Genomic DNA, 22,576 nt, shown 5'->3' with positions numbered 1-22,576 from the left:
TCGCCGGCCGAGTCTAAGAAGAGTTAGTAGTTTCGAGCGCCTATGTAACACCGTGTTTGGGGAGGCGACGGACTGTGAGGAGGAGGACAAGGTCAGCCCGGCCCAGGCTGGTGCACGCCAAACAGGATCACAGACCCGTGTGTTTGGGGAGAGGCCTGGACGCCAGCAGCGAGAGGCAAGCGAAGACCCATCAGTAGGCGCCGCAGATCAGCCTGCAGAAGTCAGTGCCCGCTGTGTGCGGCTGTGGAATAAAGTGTTTGGTGAAGTGCAGTGAGGTGTTTGGTGAAGTACAGTACTTCAGACTGACTATTGTACTTCGCTGAGTGAGAGAGAGAGAGAGAGAGAGAGAGAGAGAGAGAGAGAGAGAGAGAGAGAGAGAGAGAGAGAGAGAGAGAGAGAGAGAGAGAGAGAGAGAGAGAGAGTGTGTGTGTGTGTGTGTGTGTCGGGGGGGAGGGAATAAAAAAGGTTTTGCAGCGCTGGACATGTGAATTAAATCTACTTATTTGCAAAAGCGTGACATAATTAGGGATTGCTTCTATTGGTGCGGAAATGAACAAATACTGTAATTACTGACGCCTTTGCGGAGAAAACACGAGAGTAGGAGTATTTTGTCAGAGAGAGAGAGAGAGAGAGAGAGAGAGAGGGGTTGGGGGTTAAGGAGAGACAGAGAGAGGGGGGAAGAGGGAGTTATCAGTATACTCAGCGTGAATGTGGAATGTGTAGTAAATGAGTTTGTAATGATGGTATGTTGTGGCGGTAACGAAATGATGGTGATATGATGCCGGTAATGACTATGGGGATGGTACTGCTGGAGATACTACTGCTACTGTTACTATTGCTGCTGCTACTGTTACTATTGCTGCTGCTACCAATATCACTATTACTACTACTGCTACTACTATTACTGCTGCTACTACTACTACTACTACTACTACTACTACTACTACTACTACTACTACTACTACTACTACTACTACTACATTACTATTGTTACTACAGTACTACTACCACTGCTATTGCTACTGCTGCCGCTTCTGCTGCTAATACTAAACAATGAAAAAATCATAAAAGCAAAGGAAGGAAGGGGAGTAAGAAAACAATGAATAACAAAAAAAAAACAACGTGAAAGGAAAATAATAATGAAAACAATAGTAAAATTCCACAAAAAAACATGAAGCAAGATAAAAGAAGAAAGTGTGGCAGCAACATCTACTGCACATACGTACACGTCACCTCACCTGTTGGCTAAGACTACGTGTACAGTAAACGCTATCACGGTTTTGTCTGTTTTGTCCCTTGCATTGTTTAGACGAACGTTGGAACTACTGAAAGTGTGCAGACGAGCGTTATTTGTGTGAGATGGATGGCTGTGATAAATAATTACTTCATGACCTGGAAGAACTGAGGTAGCTTGAATATATTTACCATAATGAGTAGGAACGTGAGTGTGCTTGGCAATCTGGGAGGCATGACAGAGAGAGTGCATATGAACATGGTTGGTGCGACTTTGCTCCCTCACTACTTCTATTTTCCAATGCCACCAAGGTGATCAGCCGGATTCTCAAGGGAGTTTCTCCGGTTAATAATGTAGAAATCTTGTTGATCTGTAACGAGAACCATGAAAAAACACCCTTAAAAACCAGTGTAACTTCCACTAAAGTTGAATATGGTCCAAAAAGCTGGAGAGAAATGGGAGCACAGAATGTCGGAGTATGCAAAAGGAAGGAGAGAGGGGAGAGTAAGAGGATTAAAGCTTGCAAGGAGGGAATACAAGAACAAAAATAAATAGAAACTGCCGCGACTGTGGCCTTGGGGAAGTTCTTAGAAACACGCATCATATAAATAAATAGATAGATGAATAAATAGATAGATAGATATAGGCAGACAGACAGACACAGACAGATAGACAGACAGATAGACAGACAGAAAGATAGATAGATAGATAGATAGATAGATAGAAAGATAGATAACAGGTAACAACCATCTAAATCTTAGCATCATTTACGTACTGTCGGCTCCCTACTTGACGAGCAGGTTTTTTACTATATTTCCAACGAAAACGACACCTGTCATCTTTTTATCATGGTAGCGGTGATTGGCTAGAGCTGCCTGTGACGTAGGTATTTTAGGTCTGCCTTCTTTCTCTCCCCCTCCACACCCCCCCTTCACATACACCTCCTCTTCCTCATATTTACCATTCCGCCCATCCCTTACAGTTACTTCACCTCTCTCTCTCTCTCTCTCTCTCCGGCAATTGAGAAGATTTTATAGAAATAAAGAGTAAAAATTATAATATCTACGATTCCCTTTTTACAATTCTAATGGCAGGACGGCGTCTTACAGCTTGTTTCTTCCTCTCTCTTTAGTAATTATAACCCGTAGACCCAAAGGAATGTTGTCCTCCCACCACTATCCTTACCGCCGTGCTCCAGGATAGGCGTGGTGTGTGTGTGTTTGTGTAAATAAATAAATAAATACATAAGTAAATAGATATGTAAATAAATAAGTAAATAAATAGATAAATAAATAAATAAATAAATAAATAAATAAATAAATAAATAAATAAATATATATATATATATATATATATATATATATATATATATATATATATATATATATATATATATATATATATATATATATATATATATATATATATATATATATATATATATATATATACATACACACATACACACACACACACACACACACACAGAGAGAGAGAGAGAGAGAGAGAGAGAGAGAGAGAGAGAGAGAGAGAGAGAGAGAGAGAGAGAGAGAGAGAGAGAGGGGAGAGGGGAGGTGTAAAGGAGGATGGTGGAGAGAGGGATGACGGGAGGACGCTCTGATCACGGGAAGGGACAAGGGATGGACCAGGTAGGTGGAGCCTCAAGGCTTAGTTTTTGAGGGGGTTGAAGCAATCACGTGAAAACAAAAGCCTTCACCTGGTCGGGAGCTGACAAGTGTCGCTACTGAGTAAATTACATAACCCAGGAATGGCAAGAAGTTTACTGCTGGTGACTGTACATAGAACAAATGTGCATCAGTGTGGATAGCGTGGTGGTGAGGATGACCTGGTGCTTGTGGCAGATTGGGCAGCTCTCCTAGTGATTGTGAGGCAAAGTATGTGTAGTATAGGAGTGGGAGGCTTTGGTTGGTGCGCTGTTGGGCCAGGTTGTTCCTGGGTCAGAATTTCTCCCGGATGACGCCACTGCGCATGCGCATTATAGTGAGATGAGAACATAAAAAAAAATCTTCCAGGTATTTTATTGTTTTCATGCATTGTCAACTTCTGTATGGAGTTGTATTGACAAATTAGTATTGCTGTGTTGTCTGCGGAATATGTTAGGATGGGAATGGAATGGAACGTTGGAAACCGCTAAAATATATGAATATAAATCACGGTGGTAGGACATTTAGACCTTGTAGCAGTAAAGCATCACAATCCCAGGCGCCGTGGCATTCCGTGTGCGTGGCTCCGTTATCACTCACTACTCTTATTTTCTTGCTCCACTTCTATTCTAACATATTCCATAGACAACTCAGCAATACTAACTTGCCAATAATACTCCATACAGATGTTGATTCCCGTTGAAATTGTTCTCGGGAGGAATTTGGCATGACACCGGGCGTAGTGTGGCATTTATGGGGAGAGAGAGTACTGAGCCACAGGAGGAGGAAGAGGAAGAGAAGCGCTCAAGGGATCAAGTTTTGTTAGCAGAGTTTCATTGGTAGGCACGGAAGGATGCAAAGGAGAGGCACGAGGGAGAGCTTGGGAAGGGAGGAAGGGAGGGAGGGAATTGAAGGCAGTGTTGAGAGGGGCATACGAGCAGTGGAGAGATAGATAGATAGATAGATAGATAGAGAAGGAGAAGGAAAAGAGAGAAAGAGGAGGAAAACAGAGATAGATAGATGGAGGAGGAGGAGGAGGAGGAGGAGGAGGAGGAGGAGGAGGAGGAAAAGAAAGATAGACAGATGGAGGAGGAGGAAAAGACATATAGATGGATGGAGGAGGAGGAGAAAAGAGAGAGAGAGAGAGAGAGAGAGAGAGAGAGAGAGAGAGAGAGAGAGAGAGAGAGAGAGAGAGAGAGAGAGAGAGCTGGGCGAAACAAGTGAAATTCCCTTTTTTTTCGTTTTACACCCCAAACAACAGCGGCCGTGTAGATGCAAGAGATCATGCATGTACACAATAAGACCAGGCCACGTATACGCTGTTCTGTGTGCTGGTGATACACTGCCCGCTTGTTTGTGTTGGCTGTGTTTGGTGAACGTAAAGCGAATAAAAGTATGTACGTGTGTAGTACTACATTTTATTAGCGTGTGTAACATTGACATCAAATGAGTCAGTTTTTTTTTTCTTTTCTTTTTTGTGTGTTTGTGTGGACTGTAAAAGTTGGCGTGTTTTTAGTAATTAGTGAATGAATAGAATTTTTATTTATTTCCAATGAGGATAAAATGTGCTTAGTTTTATTTATTTTTTTTGTCAGTATTTTGTAAATTTAACGCTTTTAAAGGTATGAAAAACGAATGCTCTTGATCCTGCATATTGTAGAAGCAGCTTTTGTTTTGGCTGATATTAATGACGATATTTAATGGCAGAGATATTGATGGCGATGATAATGATAACAATGCTGGAACATAATAGATGCAATGATAATGAAATGATAATAGTATTACGGCCCTCGTACCCGCCTCGCCAACCACTAATCTCTCCAATCAACCATCGACTTCGAATACCGTCTTGACCACACCGTAGTGGTATCATAAAGACGAAGCTTTAGAAACACGTCTCGACTCACGTCTCGATCGAGCTAGCCAAGCTGACGACTGACTTCCACCTCCACACCTTCCTGCTGTCTGGATTCGGCAACATCGTTGTGAGTTAGAAGACGTGATGAACACGGACATACACACGTACACTCACACTCTTCATTACATACACACTTGAGCTATTTATGTTTGTGTTGTATTTCGTGTTCTTTTGCTTATTATTTGGTACATGTTTTATTTTGTTGCTTAATAACGTGTCACCATAACTTATTGCGCATGAACTTGTGCATGTTTCGTCAACTTTGGTTTCTCTTATTCCTCATTAGCAATAAGCATGTTGTACTATAACATACTTGAATCCAAGCGGGATCACTGTGTCTTAGATAAGTTGCACGCGCTATCCCCGCTTCAGGTAGTGGACATTTAAGTTTAATAATGACTAAACTTTATTTCATACTCGTTTTACTATCTTATGCTACAGGAAAGGATCCAACACATCTCTAGTCAACTAACTTCTACCCGTGCTTGTAACAATAGAAATAATGATAATGATGGTAATAACAAATGTAATATTTTTTATTAAGATACCGGTATGATGGTGGCGATGATAGTAATAATAATAATAATAATAATGATAAATAATGACATTGCTTTTCCTTTGAGAGCCACATTCCGAAACAACTCTTCTCATTTCCACCACTTCCAATAGACTAGAGGAAATCATTAAGGTTTTCAAAGCAGTTGCCATGAATCTAAGGATATCTGAACGTGGATTCTGCATCGTCATTAGAAAAACACCAATGGGCTTTGAAATCGGTCCTGGTGAGAGAACATAGTGTTTCTCAGTACGGGTCTTGCACTCATACGTTTGGATCCGTGTGTGGTAGATTATAGTTTGACTTTTCTTTTTTTTTTATTCATGTAATAAAGAGCGCTTTTGTACAAGTAACGATATACAAAGTGAAAAGGTAGTCATTAAAAGAGTATCTTGATATGGTGCGAAGAGCTCCAGTGGTCTTTACGTATATAATTATGACTGACGTAAGAGCACTGTGCTGAGATGAACCTTGCTGTGAGAATTGACTCTGCTTGTCTTGTGCGTAGATTCATCAGTGATGGAGGCGTGGACTTGGTAACACTGGCTTGGGGGATCTCTCTCTCTCTCTCTCTCTCTCTCTCTCTCTCTCTCTCTCTCTCTCTCTCTCTCTCTCTCTCTCTCTCTCTCTACCTAAACACGCACATTAACACTTCCTTTTCATCAACTTCCCAGAAAGGTAATCACAAACTTGGAAGTCCAAATGAAGTTGTTTAATTGTTGATAATTAATTAGCCCGACTCGACGCGGCCGCTGCTGGGGAAAGATAGGTACGAGTAGCAGCGGTGGTTGTGGTGGTGGTCCTCGGCGTCAGCTTTATCCGTCTTCAAAATTAAGCGAACATTTGATTCCTCGAATTTTTGTCAGATTTTTTCAGATTTTACGAAGAGGAGGAGGATGGATGAAAAAAAAAAAAAAAAAATAAATAAATAGAAAAAAAAATAAAAGTAAGAGTTCATCAAAGTATTCATGTTCTGGCGGGATATAAAATACATGTGCATACGTGCGTACATTTGGATCAACTGGTGAATTCTAAAAAAAGGTGCGCTGCTTCACGGTATTTTAATGGCGTGTCTGAGCCAGAGTCGCCCTGGGCACACGGGAGGAGGTGAGGTAGAGAGGTGGGGTACAAGGGGGTGGGGGAGGCGGGTAGCAAGTACGTATTATCTACTACACTCACTGCAGCCACGCTGGATACGCCGCGCACTCACCCATGCTACTTACGTCTCGGGGAAAGTCTATAACAGGGATCTTTGCCTCAAAGAAGAACTTATTTTATCAAGAATGTTAGACTTTAGCTTTATTTATTTATTTATTTTTTATTTTTTTGCACACACACACACACACACACACACACACACACACACACACCAAGACAAAACCACTTGAGGGGAAGACAGAGTGAGATGGAGGGTTGGAATGGCAAAGGATGGGAATCACTGAGCAAGATGCAAGGGACAAAAACGACTGGAGAAAGCTCATACGTGGCGCCAACACCTTCTAGGGAAGAGGCGAAACACACACACACACACACACATGAAGCACCTTTCGAGTCTGTACCAAGTAAATGGTTCGGTACTGTTCGATACTGTCCCGCACCGCCTCGTCCACTGCGCTGTGAATTCTGATCCCTGAACCATTGGACTGGCTTGGCTTCCCTTAAAATTTAGTAAGGTGTGGAAGTAATTTCAAGAGAAGGTGGTTTCTAAAGGCAGTTGATGCAGTTTAAATGTTTAGTGTTCAAGTAAAGTTACGTGTGCTATTTTGTCATGAGCTGCTAAAGAGACCGGGTTAAGGTGCCGGATGTTCAGCAGTTGTCGTAAGGTTATGACAATGCATCGTTATGTCTTGAGTTATGACAACTTACTCGTATACTTGAAATTGCTGATTTCCATCGATGTTAAAAATGAGTTACGATATCTTAGAAGCAAGTGTCATGTCTCAATCAAACTATCCTGCGTATGGCTAATGAAAGCCTCACAGGAGCGCAGGTTAGAGCAGCAGCTGATCTCTTTCCACCAACTGCCAGTCAGCTCTCCTCGGCCAATGAAACTGAACATACGAGAAAACAACAGCTGCGGATGCTGCAGAATGAATATCGTCCCTAATTAGAGTGTCGTCTCACTAATGAAACATTGCTCCCTTAACGATTACAATACCTGATCTGGAAAGAAAGGAGAAAGAAAGCGAAAGGAAGCCTCTTGCTCAATGGAGTGGAGTTGTTTTGAGGACTCTTAACATTTGGGGGTGTTATCTGGGCCATTTTTAACATGTTTTTTTTAGGTGGGGCTTAATGTGATTTTCAAGGATATTTTCATGAATCTGGTGATAGTTTAACGATGATTTTGCATCGCCCACGAGAAAAACACCCACCCTGAAAAAAATCTCTACGGTTTTTAGAAATAGTCGTTATGAGAGTTCAGTCTTTCAAAACGCAGCCAAGTTTGATGAATCCGTCATCTACTCTGTCACTGGTCACTTTGGCTTCCCCTTTCCTAAAACCCCGTGGTTCCCAAGCTTGTTGTGGATCGAGAAAGAGAAAAAGAAGATAGGATATGTTGCGTTAAACTGCAATTTTACTGGTTAGTGACCTTTGGGGATCCAGGGGAGGTGCAGCCCGCTGGTTATATTATGTTTAGTCGTTTCCGCACCCCTCCCCCCGCCCTGGAGAAAACGAGACGAGTTATGGGACGAGTTATTGTAAATTTTTACTTAACTCACCGGTACATTATGATTGTAAGGTGCCTTAATGTGTTCCAATATTCATCTTTCCGTTTAACTCGACACTGATTTCAACGCAATGGAGGACAGTGCTAACTTAGGTGGCAATATAGAGAGGAAAAATAGTTAATACCTCAGAAAGTGGATTTAATATTTAACTCGTATACACACGCAAACACACACACACACACACACACACACACACACACACACACACACACACACACACACACACACACACACACACACACACACACACACACACATACACACACACAGAGAGAGAGAGAGAGAGAGAGAGAGAGAGAGAGAGAGAGAGAGAGAGAGAGAGAGAGAGAGAGAGAGAGAGAGAGAGAGAGAGAGAGAGAGAGAGAGTTTAATATTAGCCAGAGGAGTAGTCATCAAGTGTGACAAATGTGTGTGAGTTTGGGGACGAGAATAAATGAGGGGGAGGGGGTGGTGAAGGGGGTGAGAAGTGGAGGGCAGGGAGAGGAGAGGGAGAGACTAACGTAACGCTTATTAATTTTGGGTCACGTTTAGCTGCTGCTTTTATATATATTATAGTTCATCAAATCAAGGCGGCGAGTGAGTGGCAAAGCCGTGGATTGTGGGACATCAGTGCAGGCAGCGTGGTAGTATTAGAAAGGGATTCATTATCAGCAAATAAACAATCCTACTAGTATTATGTATATAGTTAATATCAAACGCCTAATCATCATTTAAAAATGTTTAAATCTTCTAAAAATGTTAAGTCATAAATTACCAAACAGGAAAACTGAAATACAAAGTGAAATAACTGTCTGGAATAACCTGAATACATCACCACCACCAAAAACCTTCGTTTCAAATGATTAATGTTCATATGAAAACAAATTACTGTCAAGAATTTCAAGTGATGAATTCATTAACTTATTAACTGCATTGATTAATGACCAGTTAATCCACATGATTAATGATCAGTACCTTACTTATATTATAAACATACTAAAAGCAAATCATAAACATTGATAGTTTAGCTGTTAAAACAGCTAAACAGTACTCATTTTAACACTTCATATATCTCACAATAACAACTGAGCCTCTTCTGCCTCCCATCCTGCCCTCCGCCTTCCCCTCTCTGCTCTTCTTTCTCCCCTGTGCCAGCTCTTCCAGCTCAGAGCTTCCCGTTCCATTCCTCACTTGCATGCTTCTTTCTCATTCTTTTCCTGCCATGTCTCCGTCCCTTGCCTCCATTGCTAACCTACTAAACCCTCTCACTTTCCTCTTTCTCTCATCTCTTCTCTCCCTCCCTAACTCCCTTTCTTCCTTATTTTCTTATTTGGTTCTTTTTCTTGTTTTCTTTCCATTTCTTATTTCGTTCTTTGTTTTTTTACCTTCTTCCTAATGTTACTGTTTCGTTGGTTTAATTTCTTCTTTCTTCTTCTTTCTTTTCTTTTGTTTTCTTCCATATTTCTTATTTCGCTTTTATTTATTGCATTTCATTATTTTCTTATTTCGTTTTCTTTTCTTGGTTTTCTTTTCCTTCCTTATTTTCTTGTGTCGTTCCTGTTTTTTCATTTCCGTTATTTTCTTACTTCGACCTGCTTTTCAATGTTTTTCATTTTTCGTTTTTCTTCTTTTGTCCCGTTCAAGACCAAGAGACTATAATAGACAGGCATTCCCGCCAGCCTCCCCGTGGAGAATTTTGATCACGTGTACAATTTTGGAGCGTGGTGTTGCCGATCTCACAGGGTGGTAAACGGTGTGATGTCTCGCACTTCACCGAGAGAATAAGTCACCAAGGCGTCACCTTGTGGGGTCAATCTCAGGTCACTGAATCATGCGCTCTGAGAATCGGACCAGTGTGTGGGCGGAGATGAGTTGACCTGCCTTAGGAGTCTATTGGTCTTGCTCTTAGTCACGTCTTCATCTACGTAAGTTAGGCCCGTATTCAGAAACTTCCTGCTTTCATCACGACTTTTTTCAAACGCCACAGAGATGATTAGCAGGGTTCTTTAGGATGTTTCTTCTTTTAATAACGCAAAAAAAAAAAAAAAACTCAATCTGTCACAAGAACCATAAAAACACCCTTAAAAACCCGTGTCACTTCAACTAAAGCCTTTTGAATTTGAAAGTACTGGTGGTGCAGCGCAGAAGTGTTTCAGAATATGGTCCTTAGGGTTACCACACGGCTAGCACAGTGTAGCAAGCAGTGGAGGGAGCAGTATCAGTGGTGGTTGCTGGGGGCGCCACCTGTGCTTATTAAGGTTAGGTTAGGTTGGGTAGGATCGAGGACTGCCAGGCGTGACTCTCTCGTCATATTCTCTTTACATAGACTGCTTTATTTTATCGTACTATTTTTCTTCTTATCATCTAAGTGGTGTGTGTGTGTGTGTGTGTGTGTGTGTGTGTGTGTGTGTGTGTGTGTGTGTATTTATTATGCCTACCCGAGAGGGTTAGTATATGATGAGTGGAAATGGAGAGAGAGAGAGAGAGAGAGAGAGAGAGAGAGAGAGAGAGAGAGAGAGAGAGAGAGAGAGAGAGAGAGAGAGAGAGAGAGAGAGAGAGAGGTAGTACATCCGGTGTCGATTTAAATTTTGAAAGTGACATGATTCTCTCTCTCTCTCTCTCTCTCTCTCTCTCTCTCTCTCTCTCTCTCTCTCTCTCTCTCTCTCTCTCTCTCTCTCTCTCGCTTTAAATTCGCAGAGGCAGTGAAAGAAGAGGTCAGAGTTAGTTGAGGATGTCGCCACTAGATGGGAGGGGCAAAAGGACGGAGGCAGGCGTGAATTAATGTATTACTAGTGGAAGGAGTGACGCAGGCAGAGGAGCCCGAATTAATATGAGGCACCAGAGAGTTCACCTGACGCCAGCTTGGGTTACGAGAAGGGGTTACCTTTCCAGTTGACAAATCGAAGACCACAGAGATGATCAATCGGGTGTTCTTGAGTGTTTGTTTCCATTGCTGGTGTAGAATTTATTTAATCTGTTCACTCGTTGACATTTTTTTTTTACTAGAAATGTTTAGGTTGGTATTTTTTTTTATTACAGTTTCTTAAGCCTAGAAATACACAATTAACCTCATATTTTCTGTTTCTCTATGCGTGTATCCATGGAAACGGATTCTTACAGTGCTCTGAATGCAACAAATGACGACTGTAGCGTTAGAATGGTTAATTATCACTAGCACCATGGAAGCACCTCTGAAAACCCCCAGTAACTTCCTCTGCCGAATGTGCTGGAATTAACCTGGATACATGCATAGATGAGGGACTGTATACTTTTCCCCATCCTTGCTTATGTGATGACGGGAACAAAGATGCATATACTAGTGGCAGAAAGATGAGACGCACAGGAAGGCTAAACTTTAAACTCCTTAGGGATTGAAGAAATAAATGGTGGCAAGAGGAATTCCAGCGAAAGAAAAAGGGAAACCAGAAAAAAAAAAAAACAGTTGCAGAGAAGGGGGAGAAAAGAAAATGGAAGATAGCGAGGGGGAACGTGTATAAAGACAGAATAAAGGATAAAGAAAAGAATATAGCGGTAACTGAAATATTAGGGAAAAAGTAGGGAAAAACAGCCACCTTAAAGATCAACAGGACCAGGGGACGAGGGTAAAGTAGCGACTAAAATGTGGGGATAATTAGGTAAAGATCAACAGTCGACTTGAGTTTACCAGGGAACGGGAACGAGGTTGTAGTGCTAAATTAAGTGAAGATAAGAGGAGGGAAAAATGTAACCTTAGTCTCACAGGAAAAAGAGGAACATGGTACGACTATACTTGAAATGTGAGAGAGAGAGAGAGAGAGAGAGAGAGAGAGAGAGAGAGAGAGAGAGAGAGAGAGAGAGAGAGAGAGAGAGAGAGAGAGAGAGAGAGAGAGAGAGAGAGATATCAAATTTAACTGGAAGAGGGAAGTGCAACGGAAACTGATTTTTGAGTTCACGATACCCGTTATACAACAAAGAGAAAAATTCCATCTTGTTCTCGTTTCCCTACCGCGTCCTCAATATCTTGGACACACGAGCCAGTTACTAGTGGAGCTCTTCAGTATTATACCTTCTTGTAGCTTAGTATGTGGGCAAGGAAAGAAAGATAATGTAGAGGCCAACTTGTATTATCAGAAAACGGTTGTTAGGAATGGAAACTGTGACTCGCCTCCAGAATTCACGAAGGCGTTCAGGGAGGTGGTGCACGTAGGCTGGCGACGGAAGGGCTTGACTAACACAGAGGAAGTAGAGCAAGGTGCGTCTTGGAGGGGTCGGTAGCACCCACCTCCCCCATACACCACCACCTCGCCCTCACCAACTTTCACACCAGCTCGCCCCTTCTCCCAGTTTATTAATGCAGGAAACTTTCAAATCTGTTATACTACATTAGATGGTGTACGTAGAGTTTATTATTAAGACGAACATTAGGAAACAATTGGCGCTATTCCCTTTGACGACCCACTAAATAATTGACAGCGGTGAGCACTAAAGAAGAACACCTGCCCACGCCTTCTCACCTTCAACCACTACCACCACCACCACCACCACCACCACCATTTTACTACCACTTCTATCCTCTCTTCCTATACTTTCCTCCATTTGTTTTTTACTGATTTTTTTTCTCTTCCTCTTCTCTTCTCTTCGTTTTTCTGTCCTTGTCTCCCTTCTTTATTCTTCACCGTTCTCATCAGTAGCTCTCCTCCTCCTCATCATCATCTATAGCACATCTTTCAAATTTGCTTTCGTATTGTTAGTTTTCTCTATTTTTTCCTTCCTCCTTCTTTTCCTCATTCTCCTCTTTCATTTTATTCCTTTCTCATTTTCTTGTTTCTCATTCTTCTTGTTTCTTCTTCGTCTTCCTCCTCCTTGGTTTTCTATTTCTTGTCCTCTTCTTACTATCAAACAATCTTTTCCTTCCTTCCTCCTCCTCCTCCTCCTCCTCCTCTTCCTCCGTGTCATCACTCCTCTTCCTTCATGCGTTGTAACTTTCTAGATCCTTCTCTCTGTTATCGTCCTCTCATCTTCCTCCTCCTCCTCCTATCTCTCCGTTACCGTCTTCTCCTTTTCCTCCTCCTACTCCTCCTATTCCTCCTCTTCCATTTTCTTTTCTTTTCTCATCTTACTTTTTCATATAACCGAACTTTTTTCGTCTTGTTCTTTTTGTTTTTGTTCTGTCCTTGTGTTCTTGTACTTGTTCCCCCCTCTCTCTCTCTCTCTCTCTCTCTCTCTCTCTCTCTCTCTCTCTCTCTCTCTCTCTCTCTCTCTCTCTCTCTCTCTCTGTGTGTGTGTGTGTGTGTATTTTTCTTTAATGTATCTATGAAATATAATATATGAAGTATTTTTGTATTGTATAAGCTCAGTATCATGGTTAGTTGTTTGATGGACTACCAAATATAAATACAAACTGATGCCAAACAGTTTCCCACACCACGCTGCCTTCCCTCCTTCCTTCCCAGCTTGCGTTGATTAGGTGCCTGCTGTGTGGGGGAAAATGTTGCTGTTTTTATTTTATCATTATTATTATTATTTATTTTTTTTCATGATTTGTTTGAAATGCAATAATTATTTTTCTCAGTTGTTATTTTTCATTTATCTATTTATCTATATTTCTTTATGAATCTGGAATGCCCCGTGTTTATCTTCCGCTCTTTTTATTGGCTTGAAATGGATTTTTTTTTTTATTAATTTTTAAAGTGTGTATCGCTTTCATTAATCTGAAATGCATATTGATATTTCGTTACTTTGATTCTATTTTTTTGTTTTTGTTTTTATTATTAGCCTGAAACACGCGTTTTGTTTTTGTTATTACGTTTGTGTGTGTTGTGTTAAGCAGGGGGTGTAAAGGTGTGTTGTGTTGTGTTTGAGTTTGGGTGCAAAGGTTGTTGTATTGTGTTAGTGTGTGAGGGTGTATGATGCTGTGTTAGGTTAGGGTGTAAGGGTGTATTGTGTTAAGTGTGTAAGGGGAGTGTTATGTTATGTTAGGTTTGCAAACGTGTGTTGTGTTAAATTAGGGGTATGAAGGGTTGTGTTGCATCATGCTAATAAGTGTGCAAGTGTGTGTGTCCGCGTTGTGTTAAGTGTGAATGTGCTGTGGCGTGTTAGTGTGTAAAGGGATTGTGTTGCGTTAATAAATATGTGAGTGTGCTGTGTTACTTTAATAATTGTGTGTGTGTGTGTGTGTGTGTGTATGTGTGTGTGTGTGTGTGTGTGTGTGTGTGTGTGTGTGTGTGTGTGTGTGGGTGTGTGTGTGTGTTAACGAAGCATGCAAGAGTTGTGTTGCTTCCTAATGCGTGTATTTCTAGACTGTTACGCTGTCCATATTTTTGTTAGTTTTCCCTTCACTGAACGTTTTAATTGCTAGCTAATGTGTTAGTCGTGTTTTTCCTCCTCCCAAAACAACTCGTTAATTATACAGCTCACTGTGTCGTCTATTTCAGTTTTGCATTTTTCTTTTGCGTGTTGTCGGATCTCTCTCTCTCTCTCTCTCTCTCTCTCCTCTCTCTCTCTCCTCTCTCTCTCTCTCTCTCTCTCTCTCTCTCTCTCTCTCTCTCTCTCTCTCTCTCTCAGGCGCCTTGAATTATTAGTGTGGCAGTATTTAGTATTGTAATTGTTCACTGTTGAAAGTAAGTCTGCCTGTATCTTCGCTATAACCTAACATCATTAGGGAAATTGCGAGAAGCCAGGAGGCCTACACGTGGCAGTCCCTGTACAAGACAAAGCTACATATATTCACCCATCATCCCCAGCCATGATAAAAAAAAAAAAAGAAAAAAAACCGTGAAAATCTTTATTAACAGTTTATTAACAAGAAAATTGCCGAGTCTATTTTTAGTTTCCGCTTTGTTTGAGATCCAATATCTTCTGTCTGTTTTTTCACCCTGTTTCCTGGCAAACTCTGTAAGTCTCCTCGTGTTTCTGTTTCTGTCTGTGCTGCGTCTTGAGCTGCTCCGAGAGAGAGGTGTCTGGACATCTCAGGATCTAATCAATCAATCTTTTGAAAGCACTTTCTTTAAATAACTCTCTGAGCGCGACGGCTGAATGAATTTTTTTTCTCCTTACTTTTTTTTTTGTCCATTTTTTGTCCTTGCCAGCCATCTTCACTCCATCCTCCTCCTAAGTAAATTAAAAATAAAACCAGAAGGTTCCTCGCCTCCCGATCAAGACTACATTTGCTCACCCTGACGGATCGCCGCGCTGGCCGCCGCACATCATCCGCTTTAACTGCCCGCGTGTTCCCCCCGCAGGAGTGTTGTACGTGTGGATAATAGTGTAGCTTGGTGTACTGCTGCTGCCCTGCCTACTGTACTCTTGTCTTTTGTATTTCAGTGTTATCATTGTTTTCTTTTACGTAAATTACATGAAGAATAAGGTCTAGATTTATTTGAATGGTCTGCCTTGCTTTGGACTCCTCTGTGGTGGTGCTTTGAGTGGAATTAAAATAGTGTCCGTATGTATGTATGTATGTACTCGTACTGTATGTATGTATGTATACGTATGCAGTCCGTGATTTCTGTAAATTATTTAGTTTTCTACGAATTACCATGCAAAATATTCTGCAGTTTCATTTTCATGCAAATAATTCATATAGTTTTGTATAATTGTGTGAAAGTTTGTTGGCGTGAGAGGAAAGCTTGGTGTGGGCTGTGGCGAGCTGTGGGTTGTTGGGGGTGTGAAGTGTGGTGGTGGTGGTGGTGGTGCTGGTGGTGGTGGTGGTGGTGGTGGTGGTGTTGGCGTGGAGGAAAGTGTGGATACGCTGGCCACACACACACACACACACACACACACACACACACACACACACACACACACACACACACACACACACACACACACACACACACACACACACACACACTACAAACAGACAACACAGAAACACAAACTTCTTCAATAAATCAGTAAACTGGAACTAATAACAAACTTATGTAAAAAAAAAAAATCAACATGAACAACCTATAAATACAAAATACAACAATAACAACAACAACAACAAGGAAGTAAGGAAGCAAGCAGGCAAGCAAGCAAGCAAGCAAGGAAACGAGGAAGGGAGGGAGGGAGGAAGGGAGGCGCGCCCAGGCTCACGAACAAGACAGTGTGATGAGTGCAGCAGTGTTAGCGCCCAGGTAGCGCGTCTGTGTTCCAAGGAAAGGCTACAAGAGAAGGTTGGGTAGAGTTACGGACGAGGATGACAAATAGTATACAGAAGCTCCCTTGTGTAAACTGACCATAGGAAAGGGTATGAAGGGAAAGAGGAGAGAGAATAGGGTATGAAGGGAAAGGTGAAAAAGGAGAGGGTATGAAAGGAAAGGAAAGAGGGAAGAGAGGAAAGGTTATGAACGGAAGAAAAGGGAAGAGAGGAAAGGTTATGAAGAGGAGAGAAGAGGTTGTGAAAGGAAAGGAAAGTGAGGACAGGAGAGGTTATGTTGGGGAGAAAAAGGAAAAGAGAAGATATGAAAGGAAAGGCAAGAGAGGAGAGAGAAGAATAGTAGATTTTATGGATAGAAAGAGGAGGGAAAAGAGGAGGGAAAAGGATATATATATATATATATATATATATATATATATATATATATATATATATATATATATATATATATATATATATATATATATATATATATATATATATATATATATATATATATATATATATATATATATATATATATATATATATATATATATATATATATATATATATATATATATATATATGTTACGCATAATGTGGACAATTGCCTAATGTGAACATTAGGCAGAAAATTGCCTAATGTGTACATCAAGCAAGTAGGTTGCGTAAAGTTTACAAATTGTTAACATTAGGCAAAAAATGCCTATTGTTCAAATTATGCAGCTCAATTTTGCCCAATGTGAATAAGGAAAACATAATTAATTAATGCAATATTAGTATAAGTAAAATAGGTCAATCGATCTCAGGGTTCAGTTGAGTCCAATCACAAATTTTTGCATGATCTGCCTGGGTGACAGCGCGAGTTGCATTTAATTTCTTTTCTTAGGCAGCTGCACCTTCCTGATGTACATTGAGTAGTACATTGACACTTTGTATAACCTTGCCCACCAGTGGCTCTTGCTGTTGCTGTTCTCATCGATAGGCAGATATCAGGAACCTCTTCAGACTTTATAAGGGTCTGTTTGATCCCACTTAGGTCAGCTGGTGTAAATTTTGTTCTAATAATTCCCTCCCGACAACCTACAGTGTATAGTCCTTCTTCTTCCTTAAGGATGACTACTAACAGATTTTTTGGATCTGTTGGACCACGATCGACATCTGGAACCCTCAGCGTAGCACACTGACCAATGGACAATGGCTTAAGCAGGTTTTTGCCGCGTCTTGTCATCCGTGCTGCTGCCTTTGATTGTCCTATATTAGCTGCAACACGGATCTTTTGGAAATTCGTAGCTACTGTCTCTGCCCGTGTCTCTGCTTCTGCCTCTTCCCCTGCCTCTGCCTCTGCACCTGTCTCTGCTTCTGCCTCTGCCCCTGTCTGTGCTTCTTCTTCTGCCTCTAACTCTGTTGCTGCTTCTGCTTCTGCACCTGTCTCTGCTTCTGCCTCTGACCTCCCTGCCCGTGTCTCTGCTTCTGCTTCTGTCTCTGCCCCTGTCTGTGCTTCTTCTTCTGCCTCTGCCCCTGTTGCTGCTTCTGCCTCTGCACCTGTCTCTGCTTCTGCCTCAGTCTCTGCTTCCAGAAATGACTCGAGATCTTCCTCGGTGAATATATTACAAAAAGCTGTACTTGGCACGATAGATGATGCTAATCCAACTTGCGGATCTAGTCCAAATGTAACTTTAAAAGGACTGTGGCCAGTTGTTTCATGCTGACTGATATTAACTTGCCACTGAACAAACTTAAGACCTACTGACCACTTTTTGCTGTTATTTTCCCTCATCCAAATGGTTAGTTTGTCCTGGATCACACCGTTTAGACGTTCAACAGCTCCTTGGCTTTGAGGATGACGTGGGCGTCCAGTCACCAGCTTCAGCTCTGGCCATAGCATTGAAAGCTCGGTGATGATGGCATTCACAAACTCCCGTCCGTTGTCGGAATGTAAAATAGCAGGTGCTCCAAATGTCAGAAATATATCTAGAAGGTTCGCTGCGACTTCCTCTGCTCTTTTTGATGTCAGTGGACGCAACACACAAAATTTGCTGAAATGATTTACATATGTCATGATGTACTTAAAGTTTCCATCAGGTAATGTTTGAAAATTTATAAGATCTATCTGGCATCTAGAATGGATATCATGACTGCGTACCGGTTTTACTACCAAACCCTTTGGAGTTTTTCTGGCTTTCTTTTGATGACAGTGCTCACAGAATGAAATGTAGAGGTAGCATACTTCTTGTGTGATGTTTGACCATTTCTTTCTCACTTCTGCAATTGTTTTCTTGCCACCTCCATGGCCAATAGCTTCATGAGCTGTTTTAATAATACCAAACACTTCTTCTACACATGCAACAAACTTAAATTCATGTTCACTGGTATCTTTTCTTTTGCGAATAAGTCGGTCAGCATTGCCAACACGCAGAACTTCATAGCGTTTCTTGAGGTTATAGTCAAATGTAGACTGGGCTCCAGAAGAATTGATTCTTAACAAATCCTGCAACCACTGATCACGCTGGAGAGCGGGCTGGATGACAGCATTTTCAGCCTTGCCTTGCAGCGTTTGACGCAGCTGAAGTTCAAAAGCAGCTTGATCCATAGTGCATAAACTGTAATAGATAGAAAAGTTTAGTAATTTACAAAGAAAATATAGAGAAAAAAACATCAGCGAACCCACACAGTAATCAGAAATCCATAAGTTTAGAAAGATTTAGCATCACACTCACTTTACTTCGCGTTTTAGCGCCACTTTACTTCGCGTTTTAGCGCCACTCACTATGCTTCTCGTTTGAAAGAATTTGCACGCACCTGCTCACAACAACTCGGTTATAACAAACCCAAAGCTTCGAACAACATCTTTGCTCACAACAACTCGGTAACAGACCCAAAGTTTCGAACAACATTCGAACAAAACTGTAGACACTGGTTTGTCATTCAATTCACATTAGGCAAAATACCCTTGCCTAATTTGAAAATCATGCCTAAAGTGGACATTAAGCAAGTAAGTTGCCTATTGTCAACATCGTGCAAACAAATTGCCTAATATGAAGATTAGGCAATTTCACTGCCTAATGTTCACATTAGGCAATTATCCACATTATGCGTGACATATATATATATATATATATATATATATATATATATATATATATATATACACACACACACACACACACACACACACACACACTATCACGTACCTCCTTTTTCCTTTCCTCCCTTCTTCCTTTCCTCTTTCTCTTCCCTCCCTCCCACCCGTTCCTTTTACTTTTCCTCTTCCTCCTTCCCGCCCCTTCCTCTTACTCTTCCTTTTCCCTCCCACCCACCCCTCCCTCTTACTCTTCCTCTTCCCTCCCTCACACCATACCCCTCCCTCTTACCTTTCTCTTTCTCCTTCACATCCTGCCCTCTTCATTCTCTCAGTAAATTGTGTTATATGTAGGCCGGCAGCTCCCCGACACACACACACACACACACACACGCACACACCTTTCATGTTGGCCGATACAAAACTTTCTGAGCGTCGGTGGAATTCATATTATGAGTCTCTCTCTCTCTCTCTCTCTCTCTCTCTCTCTCTCTCTCTCTCTCTCTCTCTCTCTCTCTCTCTCTCTCTCTCTCTGCTGGCAAATCTTTATCATCAAGCAATAATTTGATAAATTTTTTCCCACTGTTTCGTGTGTGTGTGTGTGTGTGTGTGTGTGTGTGTGTGTGTGTGTGTGTGTGTGTGTGCAATAATAATAATAATAAACGGTTTATTCTTTAGTCAGTTAACAAACTGAAAATGTACAGAGGGGGTGGGGAAATATTTAACATTAATCCTAAAGCTAAGTCTAATCTAGAAGGGAAATACTATTGATTGATAGCTCGCACCATGGTGGGAATCGCGCTGAGTCTGTACCGTTCCGTGTGCGGCGCCTTCAGGGGCGTTATCTTGTTGTAGTGTCTGGTGGCACGGACCGGGCGAGGCGTGTCAGGCGGCAGCATGTGTCTGAGACGTGGATGATGCAGCAGTCCCCTTGCAAACTTTTCCAGAGCCTCTCGGTGCCTGGTGGATAGTCTGGACAGACTCAAAGTGGTCAGGGCTTCATCATAGGTGGTGTGGGCAGGGCCTAGGACGACCCTGCACGCCCTTTTCTGCACACTCTCCAGCTGTAGCTGTTGAGTGTGTGTGAGGGAGGAGGACCACGCTGGGGAGGCATACATGAGTTTAGGGAGGAAGAAGGTGAGGTACACCCCCTTAATTCGTCTGTCGGCGTCCTCAGCGACCTGAGTCTGCGCAGCATGTACAGCATGTAGGTAGGGGATCTTACGGTGCTGGCGACATGCTGCATCCAGATCAGCTGGTCGTCTGTCTGTGTGTGTGTGTGTGTGTGTGTGTGTGTGTGTGTGTGTGCGCGCGCGCACCCTTTACGCAAGTGTTTGTAATGTGAGTCGTGATAAATCGCCGTAACTATTCCTCCTTCGCCTCATGCATAATGGAGATATTACATTCCTCCCTCATAAGATTAATCCATTGGAGCTCTGGGACCTTATAATGCCAGACCCTGATTAATTTTTTTTCCTTCCTCTGCGTTTCATAACTTTCTTTGCCTCGGTGGTAGCGTTAAGAACAGAAACTGATAGATAGACAGACGTGTGGCTAGGTAGATAGATATAGATATGTAGGTTGATAGATTATGTACGTAGGTAAATATATATATGTAGTTTGATAATGATGGATATATATATGTAGGTTGATATAGATGGATAATTAGCAAGATTGTACAAGATTTAACTTGTACAATGTGCCCCAGTGAAGGTGCCAAAGAAACTCGGCGGTAGCAGGCTGCTGTATATTAAGAATTATTGCGGATACAAGGGGGCGTCAGCCGCCAGGTCAAATCCCCGAGAAGGCCCGTGGGAGGACGCCACACGAGAAGCGCAAACAAATAGATGATAAATAACACTATTTTAAGGTAGATAGATAGATAGATAGATAGATACAAACATACATGCATAGATTACATACTATAGAAGGTAAGAACATAAGGACAGTTGCAAGAAGATAGCAGGTCGTCCCCTTATGATATTATGAAACACATCCACCTGCTTCACTTACCCCTAGTGTCTCAGGACTAACAATTTAATTACTAAAGTGAAAAAATCCAACGTAAAAAAATCTATCTGTTAATTGGGATGTATTCCTTACTTAAAGGAAAAAAAAACGTTATACATATGTAAAACGTCTTTTGAGTTATTAGGAGTGAGGTACACATAATCATATTTTACATTTTAAAAACACTTAAAATAAACACATTTATAATTTTTTAAATCAAAATTCTGCTTTTCATGATTTAATCGTTTGTAAGCAAAGATGAAAAAAAATTATCGCAATTTTTTTTTTTTATATTTGTATTAAAGAAAGCGAAACCTTTTCAGTTTAAGAATATTTATATGATAACTGTGATAAATTCTTTTCTTTACTTAATAGTCTTAAGTTCTTAGGAGTGCAGTACAGATAATAACCATATTTCATTTAAAAGATCAGAAACTTGTTTTTCGATTGAAAAATACTTTGTTTATTGAAATTCTTTTACTTCTCATGATTTAATCATCTGTAGCCTTAGATGAAAAATTTTATCGCAAATTTTTAAAATTTTTTGTACAGGTCCGAACGTGTGTAAAAAAAAAAATCTGATAACTGGGATATATTCTTTCTTTAAGAAGAACCATTATACATATGTCAAACAGTCTTTTGAGTGCGGTCAAGATATTTAACTTAAAAAAAAATTACAACACGTAAAAAAACTTTTTCGATTGATATATACTTTTTCTGTCAATATCATTATGCTTTTCATGACTTAATCATCTGTAACCTAAAATGAAAAAAAATTATCGCATTTTTCATTTTTATTTTTGCAATGGTTTGGACCTGAAATAATGTTTCAATCATCCACTTTTTTCTAGTCTCTCTCTCTCTCCCAAACTCTGGTAGGTACAGGGTACGAGAAAGATTTAGGAGTTATAGTTAGCTCTGAACTCCGTCTAGGGAAACAATGCATAGAAGCCAGAAACAAGGCAAATAGGGTACTAGGATTCATTTTTAGGAGTGTTAAAAGTAGAAGGCCGGAAGTAATATTAAAGTTATACTTGGCGCTGGTCAGACCTCATCTAGACTACGCTGTGCAGTTCTGGTCCCCACATTACAGGAAAGATATAGGTCTATTAGAATCAGTACAGAGGAGAATGACTAAAAGGATCCAGGGGATGAGGAGTATTCCTTACGAAGCGAGGTTGAAGCGGTTAAATTTACATTCTCTAGAGAGACGTAGGTTAAGAGGGGACCTGATAGAAGTCTTTAAGTGGTATAGGGGTTATAACAAGGGAGATGTAAGCAAAATTCTTAGGATCAGCAA

General features: G+C 41.0%; 1 protein-coding gene and 1 long non-coding RNA gene across 5 annotated transcripts in view; one reads left to right on the top strand and one right to left on the bottom strand.

Annotated features, from left to right (window-relative positions):
- Window positions 1-4,852: 4,852 nt before the first annotated feature.
- The window catches only part of LOC135102299 (uncharacterized), a 285,859-nt gene continuing 268,135 nt past the window's right edge, over window positions 4,853-22,576 (top strand). For 2 of the 3 annotated variants that reach the window (XR_010269613.1, XR_010269612.1), the window contains exon 1: window positions 4,853-4,883. This is a non-coding gene — a long non-coding RNA (uncharacterized LOC135102299). The remainder of the gene's footprint in view (window positions 4,884-22,576) is intronic. The other variant, XR_010269614.1, reaches the window with a different exon arrangement.
- On the bottom strand, window positions 16,844-18,848 carry LOC135102292 (KRAB-A domain-containing protein 2-like). Of its 2 annotated transcripts, XM_064007304.1 has the most exons (2): window positions 18,331-18,470; window positions 16,850-18,223 (listed from the first exon to the last, which is right to left on the bottom strand). In XM_064007304.1, exon 2 carries the CDS (start codon window positions 18,070-18,072, stop codon window positions 17,011-17,013), a length of 1,062 nt encoding a protein of 353 aa, XP_063863374.1. In that variant the 5' UTR covers window positions 18,073-18,223; window positions 18,331-18,470; the 3' UTR covers window positions 16,850-17,010. The 2 variants fall into 2 exon arrangements, with proteins under 2 accessions (XP_063863373.1, XP_063863374.1); XM_064007303.1 differs by having other exon boundaries at window positions 16,844-18,848.

Source organism: Scylla paramamosain, chromosome 7, assembly GCF_035594125.1.
Source record: "Scylla paramamosain isolate STU-SP2022 chromosome 7, ASM3559412v1, whole genome shotgun sequence".
Taxonomy (NCBI): domain Eukaryota; kingdom Metazoa; phylum Arthropoda; class Malacostraca; order Decapoda; family Portunidae; genus Scylla; species Scylla paramamosain.
Note: the sequence above shows the minus strand (reverse complement) of the source record. Positions and strands in the feature narration are given on the sequence as shown.